Source organism: Macrotis lagotis, chromosome 2, assembly GCF_037893015.1.
Source record: "Macrotis lagotis isolate mMagLag1 chromosome 2, bilby.v1.9.chrom.fasta, whole genome shotgun sequence".
Lineage (NCBI taxonomy): Eukaryota > Metazoa > Chordata > Mammalia > Peramelemorphia > Peramelidae > Macrotis > Macrotis lagotis.
The window spans coordinates 39,847,496-39,873,128 of NC_133659.1; the positions used below are offsets into that span (position 1 = coordinate 39,847,496).

Genomic DNA, 25,633 nt, shown 5'->3' on the forward strand with positions numbered 1-25,633 from the left:
CTTTTCTTGGGGACAAGATGGAAAGATCACATGAAGGACAAAAGCAGCCAGATAGTTTCAAATAACAGCTTCTCAAGGTTGGTCCCAAGATCTGTCCTTGGTCCTGATTTCTTCCACATTTTCATTGTTAAGTGAAGTTGCAGATATTTTTAAGTAATACAATTACAGGAGCAGCTAGGTGGCGCAGTGGATAAAGCACAGGCCCTGGAGTCAAGAGTACCTGGGTTCAAATCCTGTCTCAGACACTTAATAATTACCTAGCTGTGTGGCCTTAGGCAAGTTAACCCCATTTGCCTTGCAAAAACCTAAAAAACAAAACCAAACCAAAAACCAAAAACCAAAAACCAAGCAATACAACTACAACTCACTCAGAGAGAAGTAAAGTGAAGCCTAAAGAAGTTAACAGGTTTGTCTGGGGTCTCATACACACAGTGAAAGGCAGGGCCAGGACAGAGCTCAAGTCCTCCAGCTCCAAATGCAGGGCTCTGCCCTCTTCTGCACAGCTCCATCTCCCTCTGAATAGTTAGGAGGGACATACAATTTGATAGAAGGCCTTCCAGAATGAGGAAAGAGGAAGAGATAGCAAAAACAAATGCATAGGAAACACAAAATGCTTTCCTAATAAAGAATAAAGTTTCGTTTCTTGGTATAGTAAAATTTGCCTTCCATTGTTTACTCTGATTTCAGTCATGTCCAACTCTGATCTCATTTAGGATTTTCTTAGCAGAGATATTGGCAGGTTTGCCATTTCCTTCTCCAGCTCACTTTACAGATGAAGAAACCAAGGCAAACAGGGTGAAGTGACTTGTCCAGGGTCATACAACTAGTGTCTCAGGACAGACTTGAACTCACAAAGTCTTTCTGATTCCAAATCCAGTACTCTGTCCATTATGCACTAGTTGCCATTACTGATTTAGAGGCAGCTAAAAATCAGGATATTGGGTTCATCAAGTTTTCAATTGGAAACCTGGCATATGCTAAAATGAACAATGGCAGTTGTATGGCATGTTAAGGAACTTCTATACCTTATTTTTTGAACTTTAATAATTTGAATAATATTTTAAATAAGTATTCTAGTAATCACTCCTACTTTTGCTACATTTTTTGATGAAAAGAGGAGCAAAAGTTACTTCCAAGACTCTAATATTTGGAAATGGTTTATCACAGACAATTTTTGTAATCAAAACAAATACATAATTTAACAATTATTAAAATAGTATAAAAATAGATTTAAAAAAGAACAACACTCTCAAAGCAAGGCTAACCCACCACATACCTGTTAGTGCTGCTGGTTTGGATAGTGTACTATATTGGTTTTGTGTAGATATTACACTCTGCCTTGGACTTAGTGTTGGTGATGCAACAAGGGATAGTTCCTCAATAATAATACTGCTTTTGGGATGATTTTTTGGAAGTTCGTTCAATCTTTGTTCTAATGAATACTTTAAAAGATCCAACTTTTGACTGGATTCATTAAATCTCGCTTGGGCCTTGAACAGAAAAGAAGAGGTTGCTTTCATTTTAATAATTACTTTCTTTAAATACTGCATTAAGTTAAAACATTTAATTTGAAAATTTACTTCTGAAAGTGCTTTTCTGTCTGTTACTTTTCCTGATCCAAGTAATTTCATCACATTCTTTGCACCTTCTGCTACTGCAAACTCTATCCTAAAGTGATGCCGTAATTCTTCCATCCGAAGTTCAAGAGGACTTATCACAGGTTTTGCTGGGAGAAAAAAAAAGTTAAAGTAAACATAACAGAATCAACTATTTGGATTATCTAAGAGAACTTAGGAGAATTTTTAAAAGTATTCTAATGAGATTAAATCAGATATAATTATTTAAGTGGTGAGAAAAGTTATACTTAAAATAGGTATCAAGTTAAGATCTACATCTACATATCTGAGCTACAATGTACATTTAATTTAAACTATAAATCTGAAAAATTTGTAGAACTAAGGATAAGCCAGTATGTCCATATGCATATAACATTCCTAGATCACAATAATTTCCACCTATGCTTTTTTCCTCTGGCATGAAAAACAGGAAATAGTGTATTCACTCTCAGACTCTGATTGACTTGATTTTTTGAAAAATGAACTATACATATTATAATATTATTTATGTTATAATATATATTTTAAGTGAAAAGTTTAAAAAAGTTAAATAGCACTTAAATTTTTTTTTAATCACCCCATGTACATATTGGCATATCCCTAGTTAAGGTTTTGGCATTAGTAAGAAGATTAATAGTTCATCTCCACTCCATTACCATTATCAAAAGCCAGTTCATTGGTCTGGACTGCCTGAAGAATCTGCATCCTTATAACTTCTATTTTTGTCTTGCTGTCCTGAAGCAGCTGTTGAGCTGTGGCAAGGAGTTTTCGATCCTATTGAAAAGGAGTTTCAAAATGTAAACCAACAAAAGAATATTATCACCATCATCAATAACCAAATACTATGAGGCAGGCACTTTGCTAATCACTGGCAATACAAAAAAAAGGGGCACAAAGAAATTTAATTCTGCTAAAGAAATTCAAACATTAGCAGTAAAAAGACAGAATTAAAAATGAAATCATGAGAATCTTAATAGTACAATGCTACAGATCTAGTTACGAAAATAATAAAATTGTGGGAGATGGGTAAAGATTTCTACTTTAGTGAAAGTAAATAATCAGGAAAATTTAAGGAAAGCCAAGTGATTCTTAATGCTAAAAAGCCCCCAAAATTGTATCTATTTTCTCTACTGTACCAAGTTTTACAAATTACTTCATTCATAACAATTGTGTGAAATAGATAGTATAAGTAATATTTAATTTCCATCTAACAAAGGAAGAACTTTAGATTCAGATAGGCTAAGTTACTACTAGCTAAAACTCACACAGCTAGTAGTAAGGACTAGAACACAAACCCAAATGTATTCTTTTCAGTACCACACATCTTATCTCAACAATGCAAAGGTAAGTCTTCTAATAACGTTACTGTTACTTCCCCTGGCTTAAGTTCTATAAATCTATGCATTTTTCTTTTTCACAACCAAGATGGATCCGAAATTTAAAGATCAAATGCAATCATTTAAAGCAAAGGTGGGGTACCCTTTTTTCTGCCCAGAGTCACCATAAACCATACAAAATTATCAACTTAAAAATTAGCCTGGGGGGGGGGGCGCAGCTAGGTGGCGCAGTGAATAGAGTAAAGCCCTGGAGTAAGGAGCACTTGAGTTCAAATCTGGCCTTAGACACTTATAATTACCTAGCTCTGTGGCCTTGGCCAAGCTACTTAACCCCATTTGCCTTGCCAAAAAAAAAAAAAAAAAATTAGCCCGCTATATCTGGTTGAACATTTAATTAACTACCCCTAAAAAGCATCTAGATTCATTGAATTTTGAGCCCCATCCCAGTTACTGTGGCAATATCAGACCAAATGATTTTTGTCAGACTTATGTGGTCTACAAGTTGGATGTTCCCCATCCCTGATATATAGCAACAAGTGCTCCGAGCTCAAACTTTAGGTCAATTTAAAAAAAAAAATCCTTCTAAAAACGTCATCTGTGTTTTCTACTGGATCTCTTTTATAATAAACAATATAAAAGGGAAAGAAAAAAGCTTCACAAAACTAAATTATTTTTGAAGTCTGATATTACATCAAGTTTTCTACACCTATCTCTGCAAAGCATTAGGGGAGATGTTTTCTCCTATCCCTTCTTTGATTCCAATTTGGTCATTTAAGTTTGTAATATCCTGTGTGTTAATTGTTTTCGTATTGTCTTCACTTACATTCCATTAATGGACACATCTTTGCTACCACAAAAAGTGCTATTATGAATATTTTGGTGTATAAAGGGCCCCCTTCTTTTTTGTCATTATTCTTGAGGTTTATGCCTAACACTGGAATTACTTGATTAAATGGTGCTGATATTTTAAATTGCACAATTCCAATCTACAAGTGGAACTAATTCCTAATTTCACCAACCATTTGTGTGTCTGTCTTTCCAAAGTCCCCCCAACACTGTTTTAAAGTCACATTATGAAGAGTCACATTTGAAGAATAACTCAGAATATTGTTAAGAATATCTAGACATTTCTAGTTATTTCCCTTCATTTTTATTAAATCTATGGAAGATAACCATAAAATGTGACATTTAAAATTATAGGATGCTAAGAAAATCTTCGAAGGCAAAATTTATTTGTTGTTTAATAATGTCTGAATCTTTGTGATGTCTTTAGGATTTTCTTGGCAAAAATAGTGGAGTTATGTGCCAGTTCCTTCTCTAGCTCATTTTATAGAGGGGGAAACAGGTTAAACAGGGTTAAGTAACTTGCCTAGGCTCATACAACTATTAAGTGATTGAGGTCAAATCTGAACCCAGGACGATGATGAGTCTTCCTGAATTCAGATCTGGCATTCTATCCACTGAGACACCTAGCTGCCCCAAATTAAATAGGTTCATAAATTAAAGATCTTTTTTGCAAAACTTGCCTAAGTTATGCATTATACCATTCATTACTTTAAGATATCCTGAGAGGCCTTGAAGGTACAATATTAGGTGAGTCAATGAAAAGCAAAAATCTTATTCTGACATATCACAGAACAGGACTATCCAGGAAAGTCATAACAAACTGGAGAAAGTATACAAAACACTTGAAACAACAGTTTTCCAAACTAGAGAGCAAAATGAAAAGATACTGTCACTATGTACTTGATAGTAATAGATGACAAAGTTTACAAAAGAACAGAATTCTGGAAATTATAGGATTAAGACTTAGAAAAAACATGCCACAAGTTAGAATGAAAACCACAAGAACACATGCAGAAAGTCTGCTCTATTATTTCGAAGTTTAGGTGAAGCCATCCTGACAATAAACAGTATCTAATAAACCTATTTTCCAAAGTAAGACAAGGCAATTCAATGAATAGCTGTTGAATTAAAAAATCATATTAGATGATAGCCCTAAATCATTTTCAACAAATTCAGCCTACATCAACCTACTGTCACAATCAATCTTAGAAGTGGCAAGGAAAAAAATGTCATCAAAAATTACAATGAGTAAATACCAAACTGAATTAATGCCCATTGTATTCAGGAGCTGTTCAGTTATTTTTCATCTTTCCAGGTCATCTCAAACTCCTGCAGGCTTAATTATCAACTCTATTGAAGCAGATAAAATGAGAGGAAAATCTTGCAGCAAGACTCTCCGGAGATGACTCAACTAAAAGAATAAGAAACATTCTCCAATTGACAGAATGGTCAAAGGTAACAGATAGTAAGAAATTAAATCTATCAACAGTTTAAAAATGAAAAGATGCTCTAAATCACCAAGTATAAGAGAAATGTAAATTAAAATTAAACTGAAGATCTACACTATACCCATCAGATAGGCAAAGCTGACAAAAATGAAACATGATGGCTGCAGAAAACAGGTGTATTAAAACATTGTTGGTGGAGTTGTGAACTGGTTCAGCAATTCTGGGAAGCAATTTGGTACCACCCTCCCAAAGTTGGTAAACTGTGCATACCCTAACCCTAACCCTAACCCTAACCCTTTGACAATGATACTGCTACTGGACCTATTCCTCCAAGAAATCAAAGAAAGAGGAAAAGGACCAAAAATATTTACAGCATCTCTTTTTATGATGTCAAAGATTTGGAAATTGAGGAATGGCTGAACAAGTTATGTATGTGAATGTAATAGAATATGACTATATTGTTAAGAAATGATGAAGGGGATAGTATTAGAGACACCTAGGAAAACCTTTCTACCTGTAGGCCAACAGACAAGTATTACAATTGTGAGTAGCAACAGTTAACTTATCAGCTGTCTAAAAATTATAAGACCTCTTTTTCTGCCTGAAGAAGAGACACAGAAGGTATTATTTTGAATTTTTCTTTTTTTTCATGGCTTCCTGTGTCCAATAAATTCACCAAGAAACCTACTTGCTGCTGATGAGTTGTTCCATACCCCTAGGAAGGTCCCCATGAATCTAGAATTGGCCTGAAAACATATTTCATATTTTGAGACAGAAGTATAAGGATATAGATTGCCTCTCAATGTTTTACTCCATCAGAATTCCTATTGGAAAGTAATTAGAAGTTCTGAATCCCAATTTAAGAAATTAGAAACATATGTTTATTTTTATCTATTATATTAAGTAGAAGTCGATTTTATTTATGAAAGGAGGCACAGGTTAAAACTTGCCAATGAAACAAAATGAACTAAAAGCTAAGTTAAGAATTCATTTCCCAATTTCCAATTTATTTCTTTATTCATTGGAACATGTTATTTCTATAAGATCAGTAATTTTCTACAGACATTACTATTCTAATTAAGGTTTTCTGGTTACACTTGTTTCAATGCTTCGGAATTTTCAAATATACCATTTCTGATATGGGAATACTCTCTAAAGCTTATGCAGTAAAATTGTCTTAAGAATTTAAGAGGTTTCCCCTCCAACCCCCATTTCCCCCCTCTAGTAGCAGATATTTTATATAAGATTGGCCTTATTTGTTTGTATTGGCCTTATTTCCTTTTCTACTATTCTATCCCAACCTCCTTCCATGCGACCTAACATAAAGTCTTGTTCATCTTTTGGCTTGTACTCAAAAGCATCAAAAGGAACTGGTTGTTACTACTAAAGAATGCCACAATTCAATTCATAAAGTGAATGAAGCATGATCAAAGATACTTTATGTTCTAGATTTAAATAAATTGATCATAAAATATTGGTTGTACCATCTGAGTATGGAATTGAAAAGGTAAAATTTTATAAATACTTTTGGTTTACTTCAATTATAGAGAAAATGGTATTGTACAAAAATATTAATTACACTTTGTTGAAAATTTTATAGGATATTCAGATAAGCTGCTAGGTCTATTAGATCTATAGCTTAAAAGTAACAGGGTGCATTATATACTACTTAATAAACTTACCTTTGAAGAGCCATTTGAATACATCTGTATCATGTTCTCAGCTCCTTGCTTAACCTTCAGTTCTATGTCCAATTGTTTTTTTAAGGCCATCAATTTATTATTGCTAGTAGAACTACGAGGATCACTATTTGGTGTATCTGGGGTCCTTGGGCAATCTGCAAATTAAATGAAATATAAATATTGACTCAGAAACTAATGATCTTATGTTGTGAGATAACATTCTAAGGGTTACAGAATCATAGTTATTTAAATGTATCTCTTATACACAGTGTGAAGCAGATAATTCTTGGATGATTTATTAGATTTTACAAAAAGGATTGTTGTATTGACTGAAGGCTCAAATTCAATTCAATAAGCATTTATTAAACACCTACTATTTGCAAGCCCCTGCAATTCAACAAAAACAAAAGTTAGAAAGCCACTTTAATGCTGAGATTAATTTTAAGATTTTATGAAATAAATCATCCATGGCAAGTACGTAAAAAGTAGAGGTGGGGGAAAGATAGGAAAAAAAGAAAAAAAAGGTTCAGGAAATCTTTCTGATAATTCAAATAATCACTTTCAATCTCTTATGAACATTACTACCAGTTTTCAATTAAAATAATGTGATGAGTCTTCTGCTAATAACTGCTCAATAACATGCTCTGTATTGAATTCCATAGAGATCACAACTAAATTCTAGATAAACCAATGTTAATGTCACTTTGCAGAAGTTATTCAAGTTACTTAATTGTAAATAAAGTACTTAGAAGCAGCTTATATTTTAAGTATCCAAAGACTTTCTCATTTAATTTTTGTTGTTGAACAGTCTACCTAACAAAAATTTCTTTTGGGGCAAATGGCCTATTGTTGAGTAGAGTACCAATGTGGGAAAAAAGTTTTTTCTTGAAAAACTTTAGACAAATACAATCCTTTGGCTAAACAAATCCTTAACAATGTCAAATTTCAATCCCCCCCCACACCTTAGGAAACTAGGTGATGTAGTAGACAAAGATGTAGACTTGAAATAAGAAAGAGCTAAATTTAATCCAGCTTCAGACTCCTTCTAGCTGTGTGTTCCTGAGTAAGTCACTTAACAGAGGCTAAGTTTGCACAGTCTCATTCACAAGCAAGACATGATGTCACTATCCTTTAAGAGAATCAAGAACAATAAGAGATTCCTAATTGAGATTATATTTATCAAGTGCTTTGCAAAGGCTAAAGAGCTAAGTAAAAGCTATTGTTGTGGTTATTAGCTATTATTATTAAGCCTGAACCCAAGAATCAAGAGAAAGGAGTTCAAATCCTATTGTATCACTATGTGATCCTTAAAAAGCCATTACCTCCTTTACTTACTGTAAGAAGTGACTATGTCTAGATGATTTCTAAGGACCTTTACAGCCCTAAATTTTTATGAAATTTCAATATTTATTTAACATTATCCCAGTATAATTTGCTAGTGAAAATAGAATCTTACATTTACTACAAGTACAAAAGAGTTTTAGTTTAAGTCAGTATTACCCATATTAAAAAAAAACATTTAAAACAGAAAAGATTTCTTAAGAGGATAGCATAATTAATATTTATTTTTGGTATTTAAGATTTTCATATTATAGCTATTTGGGGGGAAAAAGCAAAAAAAAAGTTTACAGAAAATGGTAAAGGAACCTAGTCACACTATGTATATATATTTAATATGTAGGCTAAGAGTAGTCTATGTTCAACTACTTTTATCTCATATTTGTCATGTAAAATGTTTCTCTATAAAATACTTATTTTAATTTTGTAATACGAATCTTCTGGAATAAATGTATGGAAAAAATCTCCCAAGACCCTGTATTTTGTATTCAAACATTTATCTAAATTTTTAGTTTTCCTACATCTATGTTTTTAACAATATTAAAGATTTAAATATCATATTTGTAATCTTAAAGATTCACCAGTTAGGTTTGACTAATTTTGTCTTTAAAACTATTAAAATTATTCTCAAGACTTGGCTGGCTATGAGTTATAAGGAGAAGAACTATTGAAGTAGATTTCCGGGTAACCAGCATATTACCTTGGGTACAAAAAAACAACTCGGGTAAATGCTGATGGTTGATACCCAGGCCACTATGGACAAAACAGAGGGAGGGAAGCACTCAACTGAATCAACAAATATCCTTCTCCTATTATAACTAGTTAAGTTGATGCTTTTAATTGTCAAGACTTTCTAGCAATATTTGATTTGTTCCAATATCGAACCCAGACCAACAACAAGACACTAGAAAATATTACAAACCACTCAAATTTCTACAAGAATTAGTAGAACCTAAAAATATTCATCATGTAGAACCTTCAAAACAGCAAGACAGATTGTATGGGGAAAATGTTTATAATAGTAATTGAATTTTTAAAAGAAGTCACTAGTCTAGTTATGGCAAAGATCTTAAAGTTAGTTTTTAAAAAACTATATAATAACTAATAGTAGGTGAGATGACGTACAGAATTAATTTGGTGACTTCCAAACTCTTCATTACACATACGTTACTGATTTAAAAATAAAGCAAAAACTGAGTCTGTGCCCCAAAAATACCCCCTGAAAAATTTTTGCATATTTACTGATGTTTAAGTAATATGTATATATCTGCATATACCTACAACTATATTAATAATTATTAATTATTAATATTAATAATTACAAAAGTATTATATAAAAGGATAAAATAAAAATATATGATTGATTGCAGAATCAATAGCAGCCATCAGAATTTGTTGAGTTTGAGTAGGGAGTGACAGTCAGAAATGAATTTTAAGAAAAAAAAATCACTGTGGTAGCTGTGGTAGATGGATTAGAGTGGTAAGAAACTTGAGGCAAGGAAGAACAACTGGAAGGGGTAATGAGAGCCTAAATTAGGATGGTAAAAAGAAAGATCTTATTAGATAGAAAAGTGTCTTTTAAGATTACTTCTGGGTCTTTCCAGACAAAATGCCTCCCCACCTCTGCCCCAGGGTGGTAGTGAGGGAGCAGAAATCAATAAAAACAGTTCAGTCATGTATTTTCTTTTCCTTTTATTCAACCTGTAGGGCTCCAGAGAATCCTTTAAGAAAACCTGGTTGGTTTCCTTTGTTATATTTTAAAATGTAATCTTGATATAATCATAAATAAACTACACTTGAGATTCTGGAAATGAGAAAGAACTCATTTGGTTTGTTAGCTGTTTAACAATTACTTTATTGGGGCGGCTAGGTGGCGCAGTGGATAGAGCACCGGCCTCCTGGAGTCAGGAGTACCTGAGTTCACATCTGACCTCAGAGACTTCATAATGACCTAGCTGTGTGGCCTTGGGCAAGCCACTTAATCCCATTGCCTTGCAAAAACTAAAAACACTTTATTTTTAAGTAATCTCTATATCATAAGTTTCTAAGTACAAGGTATAGGGGGAAAAAACCATCAAAGAACAATACCACAAAGCTGATTCCATGTAGTTACAATGACCACACTTGGTCCCAGAGAATCATTGTGTTAGGTACAGTGGTTTGTGCTGGTTGGTTTGGCTGTACATTATCAGACAAAAATAGAAATTAAAAAGATTTGAAAAAAAAGATGAAAAAACCCACTTATATGTTAATTAACAGTACTTAGAATATTAGTATTTTTAAAAAGCAATGAGATTGACTTGTGTTTCATTGTTTTTTAATATTTTAGCTTAAAATTTTATGACAGATAGCCAAAGGTCTTAGGAGCAACTAGGAGGCACAGTGGATAGAGTACTAGACTTGGGAGTCAGGACATGGGTTCAAATTTAGCCTCAGATACTAGCTGTAACTGGGCAAGTCACTTAATCCTGTTTGCCTCAGTTTCTTTATCTATAAAATAAGCTGGTGAAATAAAAAGTAAACCACAAGAAAACCTCAATTGTGGTCATGAAGAATTGAACAAGACTGAAACAACTAAATAACATTCAAAGGTTTAGGTCTTAAGAGTAGTTTTCTCTGATACTTGTTTAAGAAAAGCTATCTCATCAAGATATTTAGATCCAAAAGAGGAAAGATGTAGTGTTGGCTGGGCTTACTAATTGATGATATTCATTTTTTCCTTCTTGAAAATCAATTATGTAAAGATTTCAGTTGAAAATTAGTTATTATTCCTGCAAATTAGTCAGAAGGCATTTTTATGTTTAACAAATGAGTCTCACATCCACTGAAATTTTTCATTAGATTTGTTAAAGAGTTGAGATAATTTTGGTTTTAACTTAAATGTGTAGCAAATTTTTATTTTTTTACTTTTAACTGTTAAAGATGGATTCTGGGGTGATATGAATATTGTTCCAAATTTCTGGGTTGATTAAGAGCATTGTCCTAAATTTCATAGTTTTTATGCTACTGTTTTTAGAGTTAGTTCTGGGACGTTGCTAAGTTTTTGGTTCTTCAAATGCAGCATGATCTAAAGGGAGACGAGTCACAGTTATCCTTGCTGTGCTCTGGTCTGTGAGTGACCACAAGCATTCTATTCTGTCCTACAACTGCGACAAGGGCCTCTGTATTTCTTTGGTCACAAGCTAGAGCTCCTCTTTGCTCTGGGATTGCGACTTGGGAGTGATTATGGGCAAATATAAGAGTCCTAAACCAAATACCAGCAAAGGATTTCTTGCAATTTGCTTTTATTCAGTTGTGTAACCTCCCCCGCCCACGCCTCAACCTCACAACTCTGGGTTAAGGCTATGGAAGATGCTTTCACTGATTCAACCACATATATGGCCTGCTGCCAGCTTGCCAGAACATGCCTTGAAATGCTGTGCTCCTCTCTCACCCCACAGAGATAGACCTTTCCAACCTTCTAAGTTATCTTGGGCTGGAAAATTGTTTCACCCCAACCTTTTGCTGGTTCTTAAAGAATTCATTTTTTTTTGTAAATGTACATATTATTGTAAAATTGTTTGGAAGGAAATCTGGGAGAGCTCAAGTGAATCCCTGCCTTTGCTCTGCCTTCTTGACTCTTGGGATAAACAAAGTTTCTTTCTTTTTCAGTGGGAATGCTAGCTTAAACAACAAAAGCAGTTATATACAAGCAATGTTTAAGAACTTATCACTGAGGTCAAGGAGTAACTAATATATATAGAATGGTAAATAGAAATGGTATCAGAGTCAGGAATGGATGGGTTTTTTAATAATACTAGCTATCTAATCCTGGACAAGTCACTTAAACTTCTCAATACTTCCAAGAAAGAGTATAAATTGCAGAACTAGATCTGCATTGATAATGGGAATAACTCCCCAGGAGCCTCTATATTAACAAAAACACAAGTCTTCCCCTCCAGTAAAATTTAGCATGGAAAGGATTCACCTTTATTTGAAACTGTGGTAAAGCTATATGGGAGAGCATCTTTAGGCCTTTTCAACAGACTTAGTAGAACAGAGGAAAACCCAGGTCTGATTATATACTGTGATTTCCATAGAATACTAAACATCCTCTAGTTATTCAATTACCAGGAAGCACCTTGGGATAAGTGAGTTTTGATCTTATTTTAAATTATGTATTTCTCTTGAGCTCTTCCCTATCATTGCTAATAAGAAGTACTAAGCCCAAAATAGGTTTTCTTGACTCTTGTTTCTAGCAATAGCTCATCCAACCTTCCAAGAAGACACAAGGACTTTATCCCTCAAACATAGCTCAACCAAACATCCAATTTAATTTTGGATAGCCCAGTATGAAATATGGAAACACAAGTCAATTCCTTTTTCTCCCATAGGAAAAGAAGTTTTCAGTTTTTAATAAAAACATTAGAAGCACCTACTCGCCAGAGGCAGAAGGCCTCCTCCTCCTGGTGAGTTAGTGGAAAACCCCTGAAGGGAAGCAGCAAGGCTAAGATCAAGTCAGTCTAGGACCATTCTCATTATGCTGCATTCTAGTTAATTATCTAAATCATGTCCAGTAGTTTATCTATCAGTTCAATAACAATGGACATTTCTATGATTTTAATTCTGAAGCCATAGGTAAAAAAAAAAAATGACCATTCTTAACTATGCAAGAAAAACTAATGAATAAGCTTACTATGAGGTATTGACAGAGAATATTGCTTCCAGATTGAAATATTTCAAGAGTTCATAAAAGAATTCAAGAATAAATAAAATAAGGTATAATCTTAAAAAAAGATTCATTCCCAACTAAAAAATAATCTCCCTGAATTAAAAGTTATACTTACTGAAGTAAAAAAGTACCTGTCCTTGTAGTTTTATGCTGTGCTGTTTCCTCTTTTTTAAAAGAAAGGAGGCCTATATTTTAAACAAAGTGAATACCCATAAACCATAAATGAGAGCAGACTATTGTAAGGTAAAGTCTGGAAGTAGAAAACTGGGTATGGATTGTTTGGCTGTGGCTTTTCAGACATGTTTCACATCATCAGCAAAAATCTGCACATTAGCAAGCAAGGGTAATAAGACCTACAAGTGTTTATTATTAGTCAGTATTGCATGAGAAGAAAGCCAAGCCAGGAAGCTTTGAAGATCATAATGTATCCAGACAAGCTTCAACTTATGGAATGAGGTAGTTTTCCAAAAGTAAATCTTTAAGTCATTTTGGATTCTAAACACACTTTCCCATGGAAATAATGTTATAACAGTAACTGAGGTTCCAAACCCAGTCAGCAAAAGCAATAAAACAGAATTCTTCAAAACACATTTTTAAGCAACAGTTTAACTACACTTCAATATTAAACGGCTGTGAATTCAATTTATACTGCTATAATAGGCAAAACATAGATAAAAGAGCAGAATACACAGTGAAGTAGACTTCAGTTCAACAAAAGAAGTATTTAACTGTCCTTTGCTATCCCCAAAATTTAAAAGGTTAATAAAAAAAATGTAAACTTCCTGTCATTGGAAATCTTTACTGGGAGGCTACCATGGATAAAACAGAAAAGGTCACTTTTCTATAATTCTATTTCTGTAATAGGATAGAAAATATTAGAGATAACTGCCTACACCCAGTTGTCCAAAGAGTTGGTCAGAGAACTGTTATTTGGACTTAAGGGCTAAACTACCTGGGCACTGGAAGGGAGTTGGGGCTATGGACCCTCAGTGTATATCCTAAATAGACTAATAAAACTCCAAGCTGTAGTGAAAAAATTACCAATCACACAGCTAAGGCCAATGGACTTACTGACTGATTAAGCCATGCTAACAAAAGAGGCAATTATTCAACATAGATTGGTATTGGACTACCTTTTGGCTGAAGGAGGAGCCTGTGGTAAACTGAACTTAACAAATTGTTGTCTGAAGATAGATGACAATGGGAAGGTGGTAAAGGAGATAGCCAAGGACATCAGAAAGCTGGCACATGTGCCAGTCCAAACCTAAACAAGCCTCTTTAGTACCTCCTTGGATAATGGGTTAACTTGTTTATGGTGAAAACAGTTACTGGGTATCTTACTATTGGCCCTAAGTGGGATAATCCTATTAGCCATGTGTCTCCTGTGTATGATCCAGTTAATAACTCAAATAGTACAAAATTCTATCAGCAAATCAGGACTGGTGTATGGTTCTAATAATGAAGAGGTAAAAATATTCATAGAAAAAGTCAGTAGTGCTATCAAAGATGAGCATTAGAATTAATTTGAGGAAGACATTGTCGGTGAAGTGTGAAGATCAAGTAATTAAAAAGAAAAAGGGGCAGTTGTGAAGAATGAAGGGCATTGTTGGCCTTCACAGGGTGGGGAGGTGGTGGTGGTGGGGGGCTTTGAAATCCATTACAAAAGGGGAATGGCCCCGTCAATCACAAAACTGGGAGTTTTAGAGGAAACTATTCCTCAACTGGTCAAGAAAGAGCAACCTAGTCTTGACCTTCTCCTTTGCACATGCTCAAAGAGATCTATCTGTTCTTGCTCATTAGTATAATCAGCAGGGTGGGGAAACATATAGAAACCAATATATATCAATTAGATTTGTGACCCCAGCCTATGACTGGCATGAATGGGGCAGGAACAAAGTCTTTCAAAGTGGAAAAAAGAGCTTGTATGTTGGGATTTCCCTGCCCCTCTCTCCCACCTAGAGAGAGGTGTGCCATTTTGTTAAGATATCTTAATAAAAACCATTTTAATCACTCTGAAAAAAAAAAGAAAATAGAAGAGATATTATAGGGTCTTTGCTCCTAAATAAACATAGCAATATATAACTTTTGTAATAGTATCACTGAAAAGTCTACATTTATAACAGTATTTCTAAGAGGAAAATATATTCTAGGATATCACAAACATGTATTTCCCTTTACACCTTGAAAACCTGGCTCCTTCCTATCTTTTTTAAGCCTTCTTCTTACACTTTCTCCCCTCCAAACACTCTATGAGCCGGTGGATCTCTTGTCCCTTGCACATCTCCCCATTCTATGCCTTTCAATAGCTGTCCCCGATGTCTGGCATCTTCTCCCTCCCCTTGGATTCAGCTTAATGCTACTTTCTGCACATAGCCTTTCCTAGAAACCTATCCCCTTGATCCTTTTCTCAGATCTGTCTAGATTATACAAATTTGTTTGCCTGCTTGTTAATATGGAAACCTCTTGAAGACAGGGACTCTACTTTTGTTCTTTCAGGCTCTTCCAACTCTGCAGTGTATGGCACACAATAAGTCCTTGTTGGTTGACTGAAGGAGGTGAACTCAACCCCTACTTGGAAGAAATGAGGCATTTTGTAAGATGCAATGAGGGAGAAGTGAATTCTAGACATGAGGAATCATTGGCACAAAGGCACAGAACCGGGGAATGGAATGCTATTTACAGCAGACTAACTTTTTAGCGAAGCATCCACTTTGGGGTATTATTCCAAGCTTCTGGGGCTACAATCTAATCATCCTAGAGACATCAGACTGCTGCTATTATTAAAGGACAGTGTAATTCAATATATCTAGTCCCAAAAGGCACTTTACTATTCAAAAATATATGTTAAGGTTTATGGGGAAAATGGGACTGGGGTACAATGCTCCAAAACTTCTTCATCAGTGACATAAAAAGGATAGGAGCTTAACAAGATGGTACAGTTTTATACATATTAAATGGTTAAGAAATACATAAAAGTTACAATAAATAGTAGCAGCCTTGAGATCTTCACCTGCAACTTGATCACATGGTCCTTGGAAAGACCATGGGGAAAGGTTGGAATCTGAACAGAAGATATCAATAAATATGACACTTTCCCATTAAAAAAAAGACCTGAAATTTACTTACAGAAATAGGCATCAGAAAGTTTGGAGTCTGTCAGTTATTGAAAAAAAAAGTGAGCTGATTAAACTATCTAAGGTTATCTGTAATTTGTTAGAACTAGCTTTTACACAATGTAAATTTCTATCTGTAATATCAGTTACTGAAAATGTAATGAAAACACTGGACTAGGAAACAAAAGGCTTGGTTTGTTTCTGGTTCAAGGTCTGCCACTAATGAGCAGTGTGATCTCTCTGAATCTCAGATAGCTCACCTGTAAAATGAAAACAGATGAAGTGATCTCAAAAGTCCAATAGAGGCTTAAAATTCTATTATTCTTACACAGTACAAATCCTAGACATAGCTTTCAAAATTTAAACACATGCAAAAAAATGCTGAAAACAAACTGTAAAAAGGACTCTAAATGCTAAAAGCCTTTTTTAGAAGCTGAGCTTTGTAATAGATTTGTTCTAAGCTTCAAACTATTTCACAGAAACTAAAAAGATTTATTAACTTATTGGCTCTTTCATAAAACCATGGCCCCTCGAAATGTGCACATGATATAGGAGGTCCTTTTAATGGAATAAACATATTTATGCAAACTCTCTAACCTCAGTTATGTATCAGGGGAAAAAACCTCACATTTACTCATTGTTCTTAAAAAAAAAGATTTAAACAATGAGATTATTATTAAATTGTACTTAATTGATGGCAAGAATGTATCTTGTTTAACTTTTTTTATCTTTAGCATATAGCATAGCTCCCTTAAACAGAGAAACCCTAAATATCTGTTGAATATACATAAGAAAATTTGCCTACCACAATTTCATTATTATACAGCTATAAATTACAAATTCATGATTACTAACTTTCTAAAGTAAAATTTAACTGATAGATATTTAGGAAATATTCCAAGTTATGTACAATACCTGAAAGATCTTCTGGATCTGTTACAACAATATGGGCATTTAATTCCTGTAGTTTATGATGCAATTCTTCTAATTTTTTATTTGATTTTTTCAAAATGTTGTCCACATATGCCAAGTTTTTTTTGTCCGTTGTGACCTTCCTGAGATTTTCAGCTCCTTCTTTTATTTTCAATTCTTTCCTTATTTCTCGTTTGATACGATCCTTGATATCATCCAATTTCTGTTGCACCATTGTATCTGAAAAGTCTAATTTTTGGCCAGTGCTAACATTCTCAGGAAGTACGAGGTTTCGAGTATCCCCCTACAGGAAAAACAAAACAAAAAACAGAAGTTTTAGTTAACTGTTCAGCATAACATGCAGCAAGAATCTGGGCTTTTTGCCCAGGCTGGTCCTAAATTAAATATAACATAAAATATTTACCTTTATTTGCCCATATTATGCCTAAGCAAAACCAAGATTCATGGAACTCATATCTACCAAAGAAATAACTCATTTGACAGTTTTAAAAATCAGTGACATTCTTTAACATTACTCTCATATTTAATTCACTTCCCTAAAACATTATTTGGGGAGAGTTAGTGAATTTTAGGTCATCTTATTACAAATCCCTGGGCTAAGGTACATGCATAATTTTCAAGGACTTAAAAAGTACAAAATACATCAGGTAAATACATGCACAGAAAGGTTTTAATGAATAATAAAGTCATCAAAACTCTCCACAGATTAAATGATCACCTCCTAGACAATTCCAAACAGGCCTATAGAGACCGGTCATCCTCCTAATCCTCTACTGCCTCTATCTCAAAGTCTGCATCTACAGCACTAGTCTCTGAAAAGAGTCTTTGGGACAGATCCCACCTAGAGCCAGACTCCCATTCTTCTGGTTATTTCCAACCATGGCACCTGACCTCAGTTCTTCAGCAATGATGCCCCTTTATCTGCTGTCTTCCCTCACAAGAAGTCCTCCAAGAACAGGGACTGACTTGCTTACTTTTATTTACAATTAGATCTTCAATAATTAGCACAGTTCTTGGCACACTGTACATACTGAATATTTTTTCATTCTTTCATTAAGATTTTTAAAAGTATACTGATGGTACAGCATAAGCAAGAACTTATAACAATCAAACAATAGGGCAGGGTTTGATAAATCTAAGAACAAGGGGGAAGGACTCTATTCAACAATGACAGAGGTAAACCACAATGAGTTCCAAAATGTATATGTGAAAAATAATTTTAAAAAACCAATTGGTAAGATAAACCTCCATGCAACTCTAGCTGGGAGAGGATTTTAACTCAAACCAAGGTACAGAAGTAATCATAAAGAGAAACAGAATTAAAAATCATTTACACAAACAAAATTGATAAAACCAGACTAAGAGATAGTTGCATGGGGGAAAATATTTGCAGAAATTATCACTAATAAAAGTCTAGTATTCAAGATATATCAGTAATGATAAAATTAATTTAGTGGGGAGTCTGTCTTATAAGCAGTCAGAGGATATAAACAAGTTTTCAAAAGAAAGACTGGCAAATTTTCCTAGCCACCACATGAAAGAATTAGGGTAGCTACTGAGTTTTACCTCATTTCCTCTCCCTAACCTGTCCCCCCAAAATAAAATATGACATAAGAGAAAAATCATCAATGTTAGATGCACTGTGGGAAAACAAGCATATTATTTATTGATAGTTAACTATTTTGAAAAGTATGTTAGAAATACACAAGAAAGGTCATAAAACTGAAGGGGGGAATAAATCTTTGACCCAGATATCATACTACTTGCTATATACCCTAATGAGTTTAAAGACAAAAAGAAAGACCCCAGGTACAATAAAATTTTGTGGCATTTTTGAGGTAGATTTTTATGTGGTAGCAAAAAAACTGGAAAAAAGTAGGCCTATCAACGTGAAATGGTTAAAAATCAAAATAATGTAAGAATATCATTGCATTGTAAAAGTTAATTACCGGGCGGCTAGGTGGTGTAGTGGATAAAGCACCGGCCCTGGAGTCAGGAGTACCTGGGTTCAAATCTGGTCTCAGACACTTAATAATTACCTAGCCGTGTGGCCTTGGGCAAGCCACTTAACCCCATTTGCCTTGCAAAATAAAAAAAAAAAGTAAATTACCAATTAGAAATTCAGAGAAATGCAGAAAAAGTTCTATGAATTGATTCAGTTATGCCACAATAACTACAATAGTACATAGGGAAAGAACACTGCAACAAAGTTGAACTCTTGGGTTATTGTGATGTATCAAGGGCTAGTGGTGCCAAGATGACATTTGTTCAAATTCTGCTTCAGACACTTATTAGTTGTACGATCCTAGTTAAGTCAATTTTCCTTCACTCAAGCCTCACTTTTTTTATCTGTAAAAGGGAGGATGATAATAATAATAATAATAATAGTAACTATCTTACAGGAAGATTGCTAAAATTAAAAAAGATAATGTATACAAGTATAGTATACATTACTGTTAAAATACTAACAGTGATGATTATGATGAAACCCACCTCACTCTGGTCAATAAAAAGATGGGTTCTGAAGATTAAAAATGTTATAAACATTATCAGATGGAACTGCTGTGTTGGGTATTTCAGTTTACTGTCTTTTTTTCTCTTTAAGAAAGATGCTCAATGAGAATTGGTAGGGTCTATATAAAAAAGATTTGTAAAACTAAAAGATCAATTAAAAATCTGACAATTGTTGACACTTCATTTAAAATATCTGCAATAATTTTTCTTGGCTTAAGAAAGACCATCTGTTAAAATAATAATATAATAATCATAATTATAATGCTTAGTAAACATCAGTATGTTTTATTACAGACTGGATTTTCTAACCCTGAATGGTTTCTAAAAATCACATCGCTAATAGTGTTATGAACTTAAAACTTTAATCTATTGTTACTTTGTTATGGCTCTGAGACAGAGAAGAGTGAAGCCTAAAGTCAACTTTTAAACATTTAACTAAGTTAACTACAAAGAAACTATATGATCAATCTTAAAAGAGTACCTAAATACATATCCCCATTCCCACTTACCCCATATAAAAGAGAACAATACATTTTGAATCAGATAGTCTCAGTTTGGTAGCTGTAGGCTGATGGACAAGCCTTAACCTCTCCAGGCCTCAGTTACAGGCTCATAAAATATAACAATTAGACTAAATAGATGGTCTTTAAGGTTCCTTCCAGTTCTAAAATGAGATTCTATAACCCCAAACTCATAATACATCATGTGCATAATCCCACAACTAACAGTTCACAAACCTCGTCTTAAACCAAGTTAATCTATTGCTTGCTGCTACACAACTCACAAATTCTTACAACTGCTACTTCATAGTAAATGGCAGTCAGGATTCAAACCCAGGTCTTTTTGATACTAGATTCAGCAGTCTATCTGCATGATGCACTGCTTCCTTTCTGCTTTAACAAATTTTATTTGCGTGTTGCAATTTCTGACTGCCAAATTCACATCTCACACTTCCTTGAAGACAACAATCAATCACTTACTTTTGATTATTATTATTAATCAATTACTTACTTTAATTAATAGTTCTAGGGAGCTCTTCTTGAAGGTGATTTTGGTTATTATTGTTAAAAATAATTCACATTTATGTAATACTTTAAAGTTTATAATCCAACAAGCCTGAAGCATGTAGTACAAGTACTGATCTTACTTAGAGATGAGAAAACTGAATTCTGATAAATTACTTGATCAGAGTTACTATATCTAGTAAGTATTAGAGAATGATTCAAAGGATTTCAGAGTAGGAAGGGATGTCTGAGTCTATAAAGTTCAATTTTTATTATAGACTGTATAGACTCAGATATTATTCTTTTCAGTGCTAAAGAGACCATGGGTCTAGGTTGGGAATATCTGTTCTAGTACAACAACCAGTTTCTCCACACAAGTGAAGGTATGTCAGTATCTGCAGCCTTCTAGAACCAGCATTGCAAACATCTGAAATACTGGTGATGGGGCAGAGAACTGAAAACAGAGAGGGCCTGGGAAAGGTCCCAAGGACACAGAACTGTGTGTGTGTGTGTGTGTGTATGCAATGGAGCTGGGACAGCATCCCACCAAACCTGAAGGAAAGAGTCAAAGCATCCACCTAGGGTCAGACCTGACAGCACAAAAATCACTTGTTTTGGTGAACTGTGAGTCACCCATCATGGGAGGAAGCTGAGACACTCTCATATTTAGCCCAAAAGGAAACCACAATTAGAAGGGAGGGAGTCAGAAAGAGAATGAAAGGGAAAATGGGGGGTTGGGTTTTCTTCAAAGACCTTGATATAAACAGATAAATCAAACAGGAAAGCAGCAACAATAGAAGGCAGTATGGCTTCCAGCTCTACTTACAGAGTTCAAGGAATACTACAAAACATAGAAAAATGATCACACACTTGGTAAGACATTTTGGAATTTTAAGAGAATAAAGAACTAGAGAACACCATTCCTGAAAGGTTTAAAAGAGAAATGAGAATTATGAGAGCAGTATTTATGTCCTATACAGGAGAAATGATTTGTAAAAATAAAAAACCTGAATTTCCAATGGTAAGCTTCACCAAAGAAAAAAAGAATAATAGATACAAATAAATACACAGAAGTGAAGGACTATCTGGAAGAAGAAAATCAGAAAACAAAAAGTTCCAAGAAAACATATGCATTCACTACGCAAGCAAAAACATACAGATCTCAAACCTAAGGTTCTTTTATAAGTCTCCCAGGAGAATACAACAGGACCTTAACACTTCAATGAAAGAAACAATAAAAGAGAACTTCTCAAAACTTCTAAACATAGAAAACGAAAATCCAATTGAAAGAATTCAAAGATAACCTCCAGAAAACAGAGAAAACTCCAGGACACACGTGGTTAAGCCTAACAATTCAATTCGGACACAAGAAGTTCCACAAGCCATCATGAGAAAGACCTTCAAATATAATAAAGAAACAGACTTTTGAATAATGTGAGACTATTTTTTGTTATCTTTTGTTACATGCATAAATTGGATGTAAGTGAGGCAGAGTTTCACAAAGTCATGCGCCTCACTCTCTCTTTTCAAATTCATCATGATCCAGCTTGGCAAAAACAAAGTCAAGATAACTGGTGACAGCTCTGGATGCAGCAGATGACCTTGGTGTCTTAATGTCCAACCAAGCTCCACAGCACCTGCGCTTCAGCTGACTTTATGAACATTAGAATGAAATGTCCTCTGACCATTCCACCAGTGGGAGACTTCACATGCTAGGGGTAGATACCCCCTACTACTCACAGATGAGTCTGAGACTCCCCTGGTTACCCGCAAATTGATTTAGCCTGCCTGCCAAACCAGTTTAACAGAGTGTGGTTGCTGTGCATGCTACAACTTCTTTAGAGCCACAGATGAGAGTTAGGTGGCTCAAGTTAGGTTGAGTTAGGTGACATCAAAGGTGGAAAGCTGCCCTGAAGAGGGCTCAGCAGCCCTCACACCAAGGTACTAGTCTTCCTTGATCACACCCTACACTATACCTGCACCCACTACAAAGCACAGGAAGAAATCTATTTGGAAGAACAATGGAGTTCAGGATGAGCATGACCTACCACCTTATGAATCTGAACTTAATCAGGAAAAAAAAGATGATTCAATAATAAAGATGATGGAAGCAGCTAGGTGGCACAGTGGATAGAGCATTGGCCCTGAAGTCAGAAAGACCTGAGTTAAAATGCAGTGGCATGACACTTGATACTTTTTAGCTTTGTGATCTTGGGCAAATCACTTAATCCTAATTACCCACAACTCCCCTCCCCCCCCAAATAATAAAGATGAATTTGAAAGAACTCCCAAAATGACAGAATTGCATCTTAGACATTCCAAAAAACAGAAATGCAAGAGGAATTACTAAATGCAGCATGCAAACAGCAGTCCAGTACCAAAAGACAAATCAGTAAGACTGTTCTTTCTAAATATACACAAGGAGACAGATAAAAGTAGAAATCTGGCAGAGAGGACAGTGAAGGGCAGATGGGTCATCATTATGGCCAAAAAATTGGTGGCACTGTCTACAAGTGAATCAAGGCTTTTTTTTTTTGTGAGATTCCATTACAACATGTAATGGTAAACAAAAGGAGTGGGGAAAGAGAGGAAATGTGCTGTGCACTGGGATAAAATCTTGGGCTAGCAATGACCTCTGAGCCTCAGAAAGAGCCCCCAAGACTTCTGGACAAGATGGTGGAGAGAAGACAGGCACACTGCAAAAGATCTCCTGATCTTCCTGATCTTCCCTCATATTTAATATGAAAAAACCTCTTCTTTTTAACCTTCTTCATTTATTCAACTTTAGAAAATGAGCACTCCACAGAGCTGTGTACATGTGTATAGAGATGCTTGTAGGTTAACAGTAGGACCTTGAGTCAGACACCTCCTTTAGTTGTGTGCTTTTGGGCCTGGCTACAAACGGTATGATGCCAACAGCAGCAAGAACCAGGCAGAACAGCAAAGGTTTAAGAGTGAAATATGTTTTTAAAAAAAGATTTAAAAAGAGACAACTTAAAAATCTGAATTCCTGAAGACCAATGAATTATCAGTACCAATGGACTAGACACTCAAAGCAGTTTAGGAAACATCCCACTCATTTCCCAAAGAGATGTCTTCAGGAGGTCCCCAAGACAACTGGCAGAAAACAAGGAACCAACTAGAAGTTGAGGACAATTATAGATCCTAAGCCTAAGAGTCATAGTCCTCTGTCCCTTGAGCTTTCATCCTGTTTTAACCAGACTACAAGAATATACCAAATTGTCTTCTTGGGGGAACTGCCTCCCCCTGAATTATCATTTTAAAAATAAAAATGAGCCAAATCAGAGACAGGCTAATATGCCACTTTCTCTTTCCCACTTTAACTGTCCTTCAGTTTGCTCTTGGAAGCTCCAGTCAATGCTCTGGCTTCCCTTCACCTGACTTCATGGCTAATCCAGTCAGAAGAAGCCACTTTCATCCAGTTAAGACAAATACTTTATGCCAAAAGGACCATGGGGTTTTGGTTCCACTGTGTTTACTTTAAAATACACTGATGGGAGAAATGGAGGCTGGGGGAGAAAGCAGAACCTCCATTGCAAGGCAGCATGACAGAAGACATAGCAGAACCCTAACTAGACCTTTAAGGAATTTATTTCATTCTGAAAGAAATACATAATTAAGTTTCACAAGCATAAAATCAAGTCATCACTCTGAATTCAGGAATAAGAGGCATTCAGCTGTAGATACAATTCCATCTGTAAATGCTACTTTAGATTTGGAGCGGGACAGCACTTGTTGAACTAATATTATGGGTTAGGATTTCAGGTGAGGTTTCTATATCCACATACTATTTTTTTTATACAATTTACATTTGTAGTAAGTCTACCATGGTCCCAGCTCAATGGGTACTGAGCTTCAGAAAATCCATGGCTCATGTAGTTGGCTGTCACTGCTATAGCCGCTGGTGTTTGCCGGGTTGAGTCCTCACCATTTACACTCTTCCTGCAAACAGGGCATGTACCATGCAGCTCCAACCACGGCACAATACAGCTGCTGTGAAAGAAGTGGTTGCAAGGCAATTGCCAGACTTGCTCTCCAAAGGTGTAGTCTTCTTTGCACACTGGACACTCTAAACCCGTGTCAACTTGTTCCTAAGTTACTGTCACTGTTGGAAGAGATGTAATCTTTTCTTTATCAGCTGGGGGAGGCTCAGTGTTTTCCAACTGTCCTAAGAGCTGGGTAACAATGGCATCAAACCCAGGATTGGAGTGCAGCATCCCACTCCATGAAAAGGGGGGTGGGGCAGGAATTGCTGAATTTGCAAAGAATCCTACAAAGATCTGTTGCATTATTCCTTCAATTGCTGGGGACCTATCAGGTCTAGAGGTCCCCCAGGATCTATCTCCTCGTTGTTGGCAGTCTACGGTGGCCTGCTGGGGCCCCAAAGATCTGTATTGTCTCAAATATCTTGATCCAGTGAACTGCTACTCAGAAATGGTCTAAAGTCTGGGGAAAACATTGTGTGGTGCCAAATTGCGTGGAAGTGCCGCCACCATTATCTAAAAAACTGGAATTATCAGTCACTTCTTCAACAAAGCCTGATTCACACTTCTGGGGCAAATATACTCTGGTAGCTTGGGGCTGACCTCGCCTTGCAGCAGTGGTAGAAGAAACGGTGTGGGGACGGCTGCGCCCGCACCCACTGCCAAGGTCTCTGCCATCTTCTCCCCTGCCTGGCCTCCCTCCCGCCGCCACAGTCTGGTCCTCCTCCTCCTCCTCCTCCTCCTCCTCCTCCCTGGCTGGTGCTGAAACAAACCTCTTAACAGAATTACACAGGACCTGGCTGCATCAACATTAAGGGATAGAAGGGCTTGGAATAAGATATTCCGAAGTGCAAGGGAACTTGGAATACAGCCAAGAATCCACTATCCAGCAAAATTGAGCCTTCTCTTCCAGGGGAAAAGATGGTCATTTAATGAAATGGGAGACATCCAACAATTCCTGATGAAAAAAACTGAGCTAAATAGAAAACTTGGACATCAAGCAAGAGGTTCAAGAGACACATGAAAAGGTTAAAAAAAAAGTGGGGTGTAAAGAGGGAAAAAAAAAACCCTGCTATCCAATAAGATG

The 25,633-nt window shown here is 35.4% G+C and overlaps 1 protein-coding gene and 1 pseudogene across 3 annotated transcripts in view; both read right to left on the reverse strand.

Moving 5' to 3' along the window:
* The window catches only part of PKN2 (protein kinase N2), a 160,537-nt gene that overhangs the window by 67,116 nt on the left and 67,788 nt on the right, over positions 1-25,633 (reverse strand). For 2 of the 3 annotated variants that reach the window (XM_074221750.1, XM_074221749.1), the window contains exons 2-6: positions 17,007-17,307; positions 6,930-7,084; positions 2,273-2,390; positions 1,581-1,726; positions 1,277-1,490 (exon numbers count right to left, since the gene is read on the reverse strand). In XM_074221750.1, the coding sequence (XP_074077851.1) occupies positions 1,277-1,490; positions 1,581-1,726; positions 2,273-2,390; positions 6,930-7,084; positions 17,007-17,307 (934 nt within the window). Of the gene's footprint in view, positions 1-1,276; positions 1,491-1,580; positions 1,727-2,272; positions 2,391-6,929; positions 7,085-17,006; positions 17,308-18,973; positions 19,065-25,633 lie in introns of those variants that run through there. The other variant, XM_074221751.1, reaches the window with a different exon arrangement.
* On the reverse strand, positions 21,675-25,230 carry LOC141512650 (E3 ubiquitin-protein ligase RNF115 pseudogene; annotated as a pseudogene).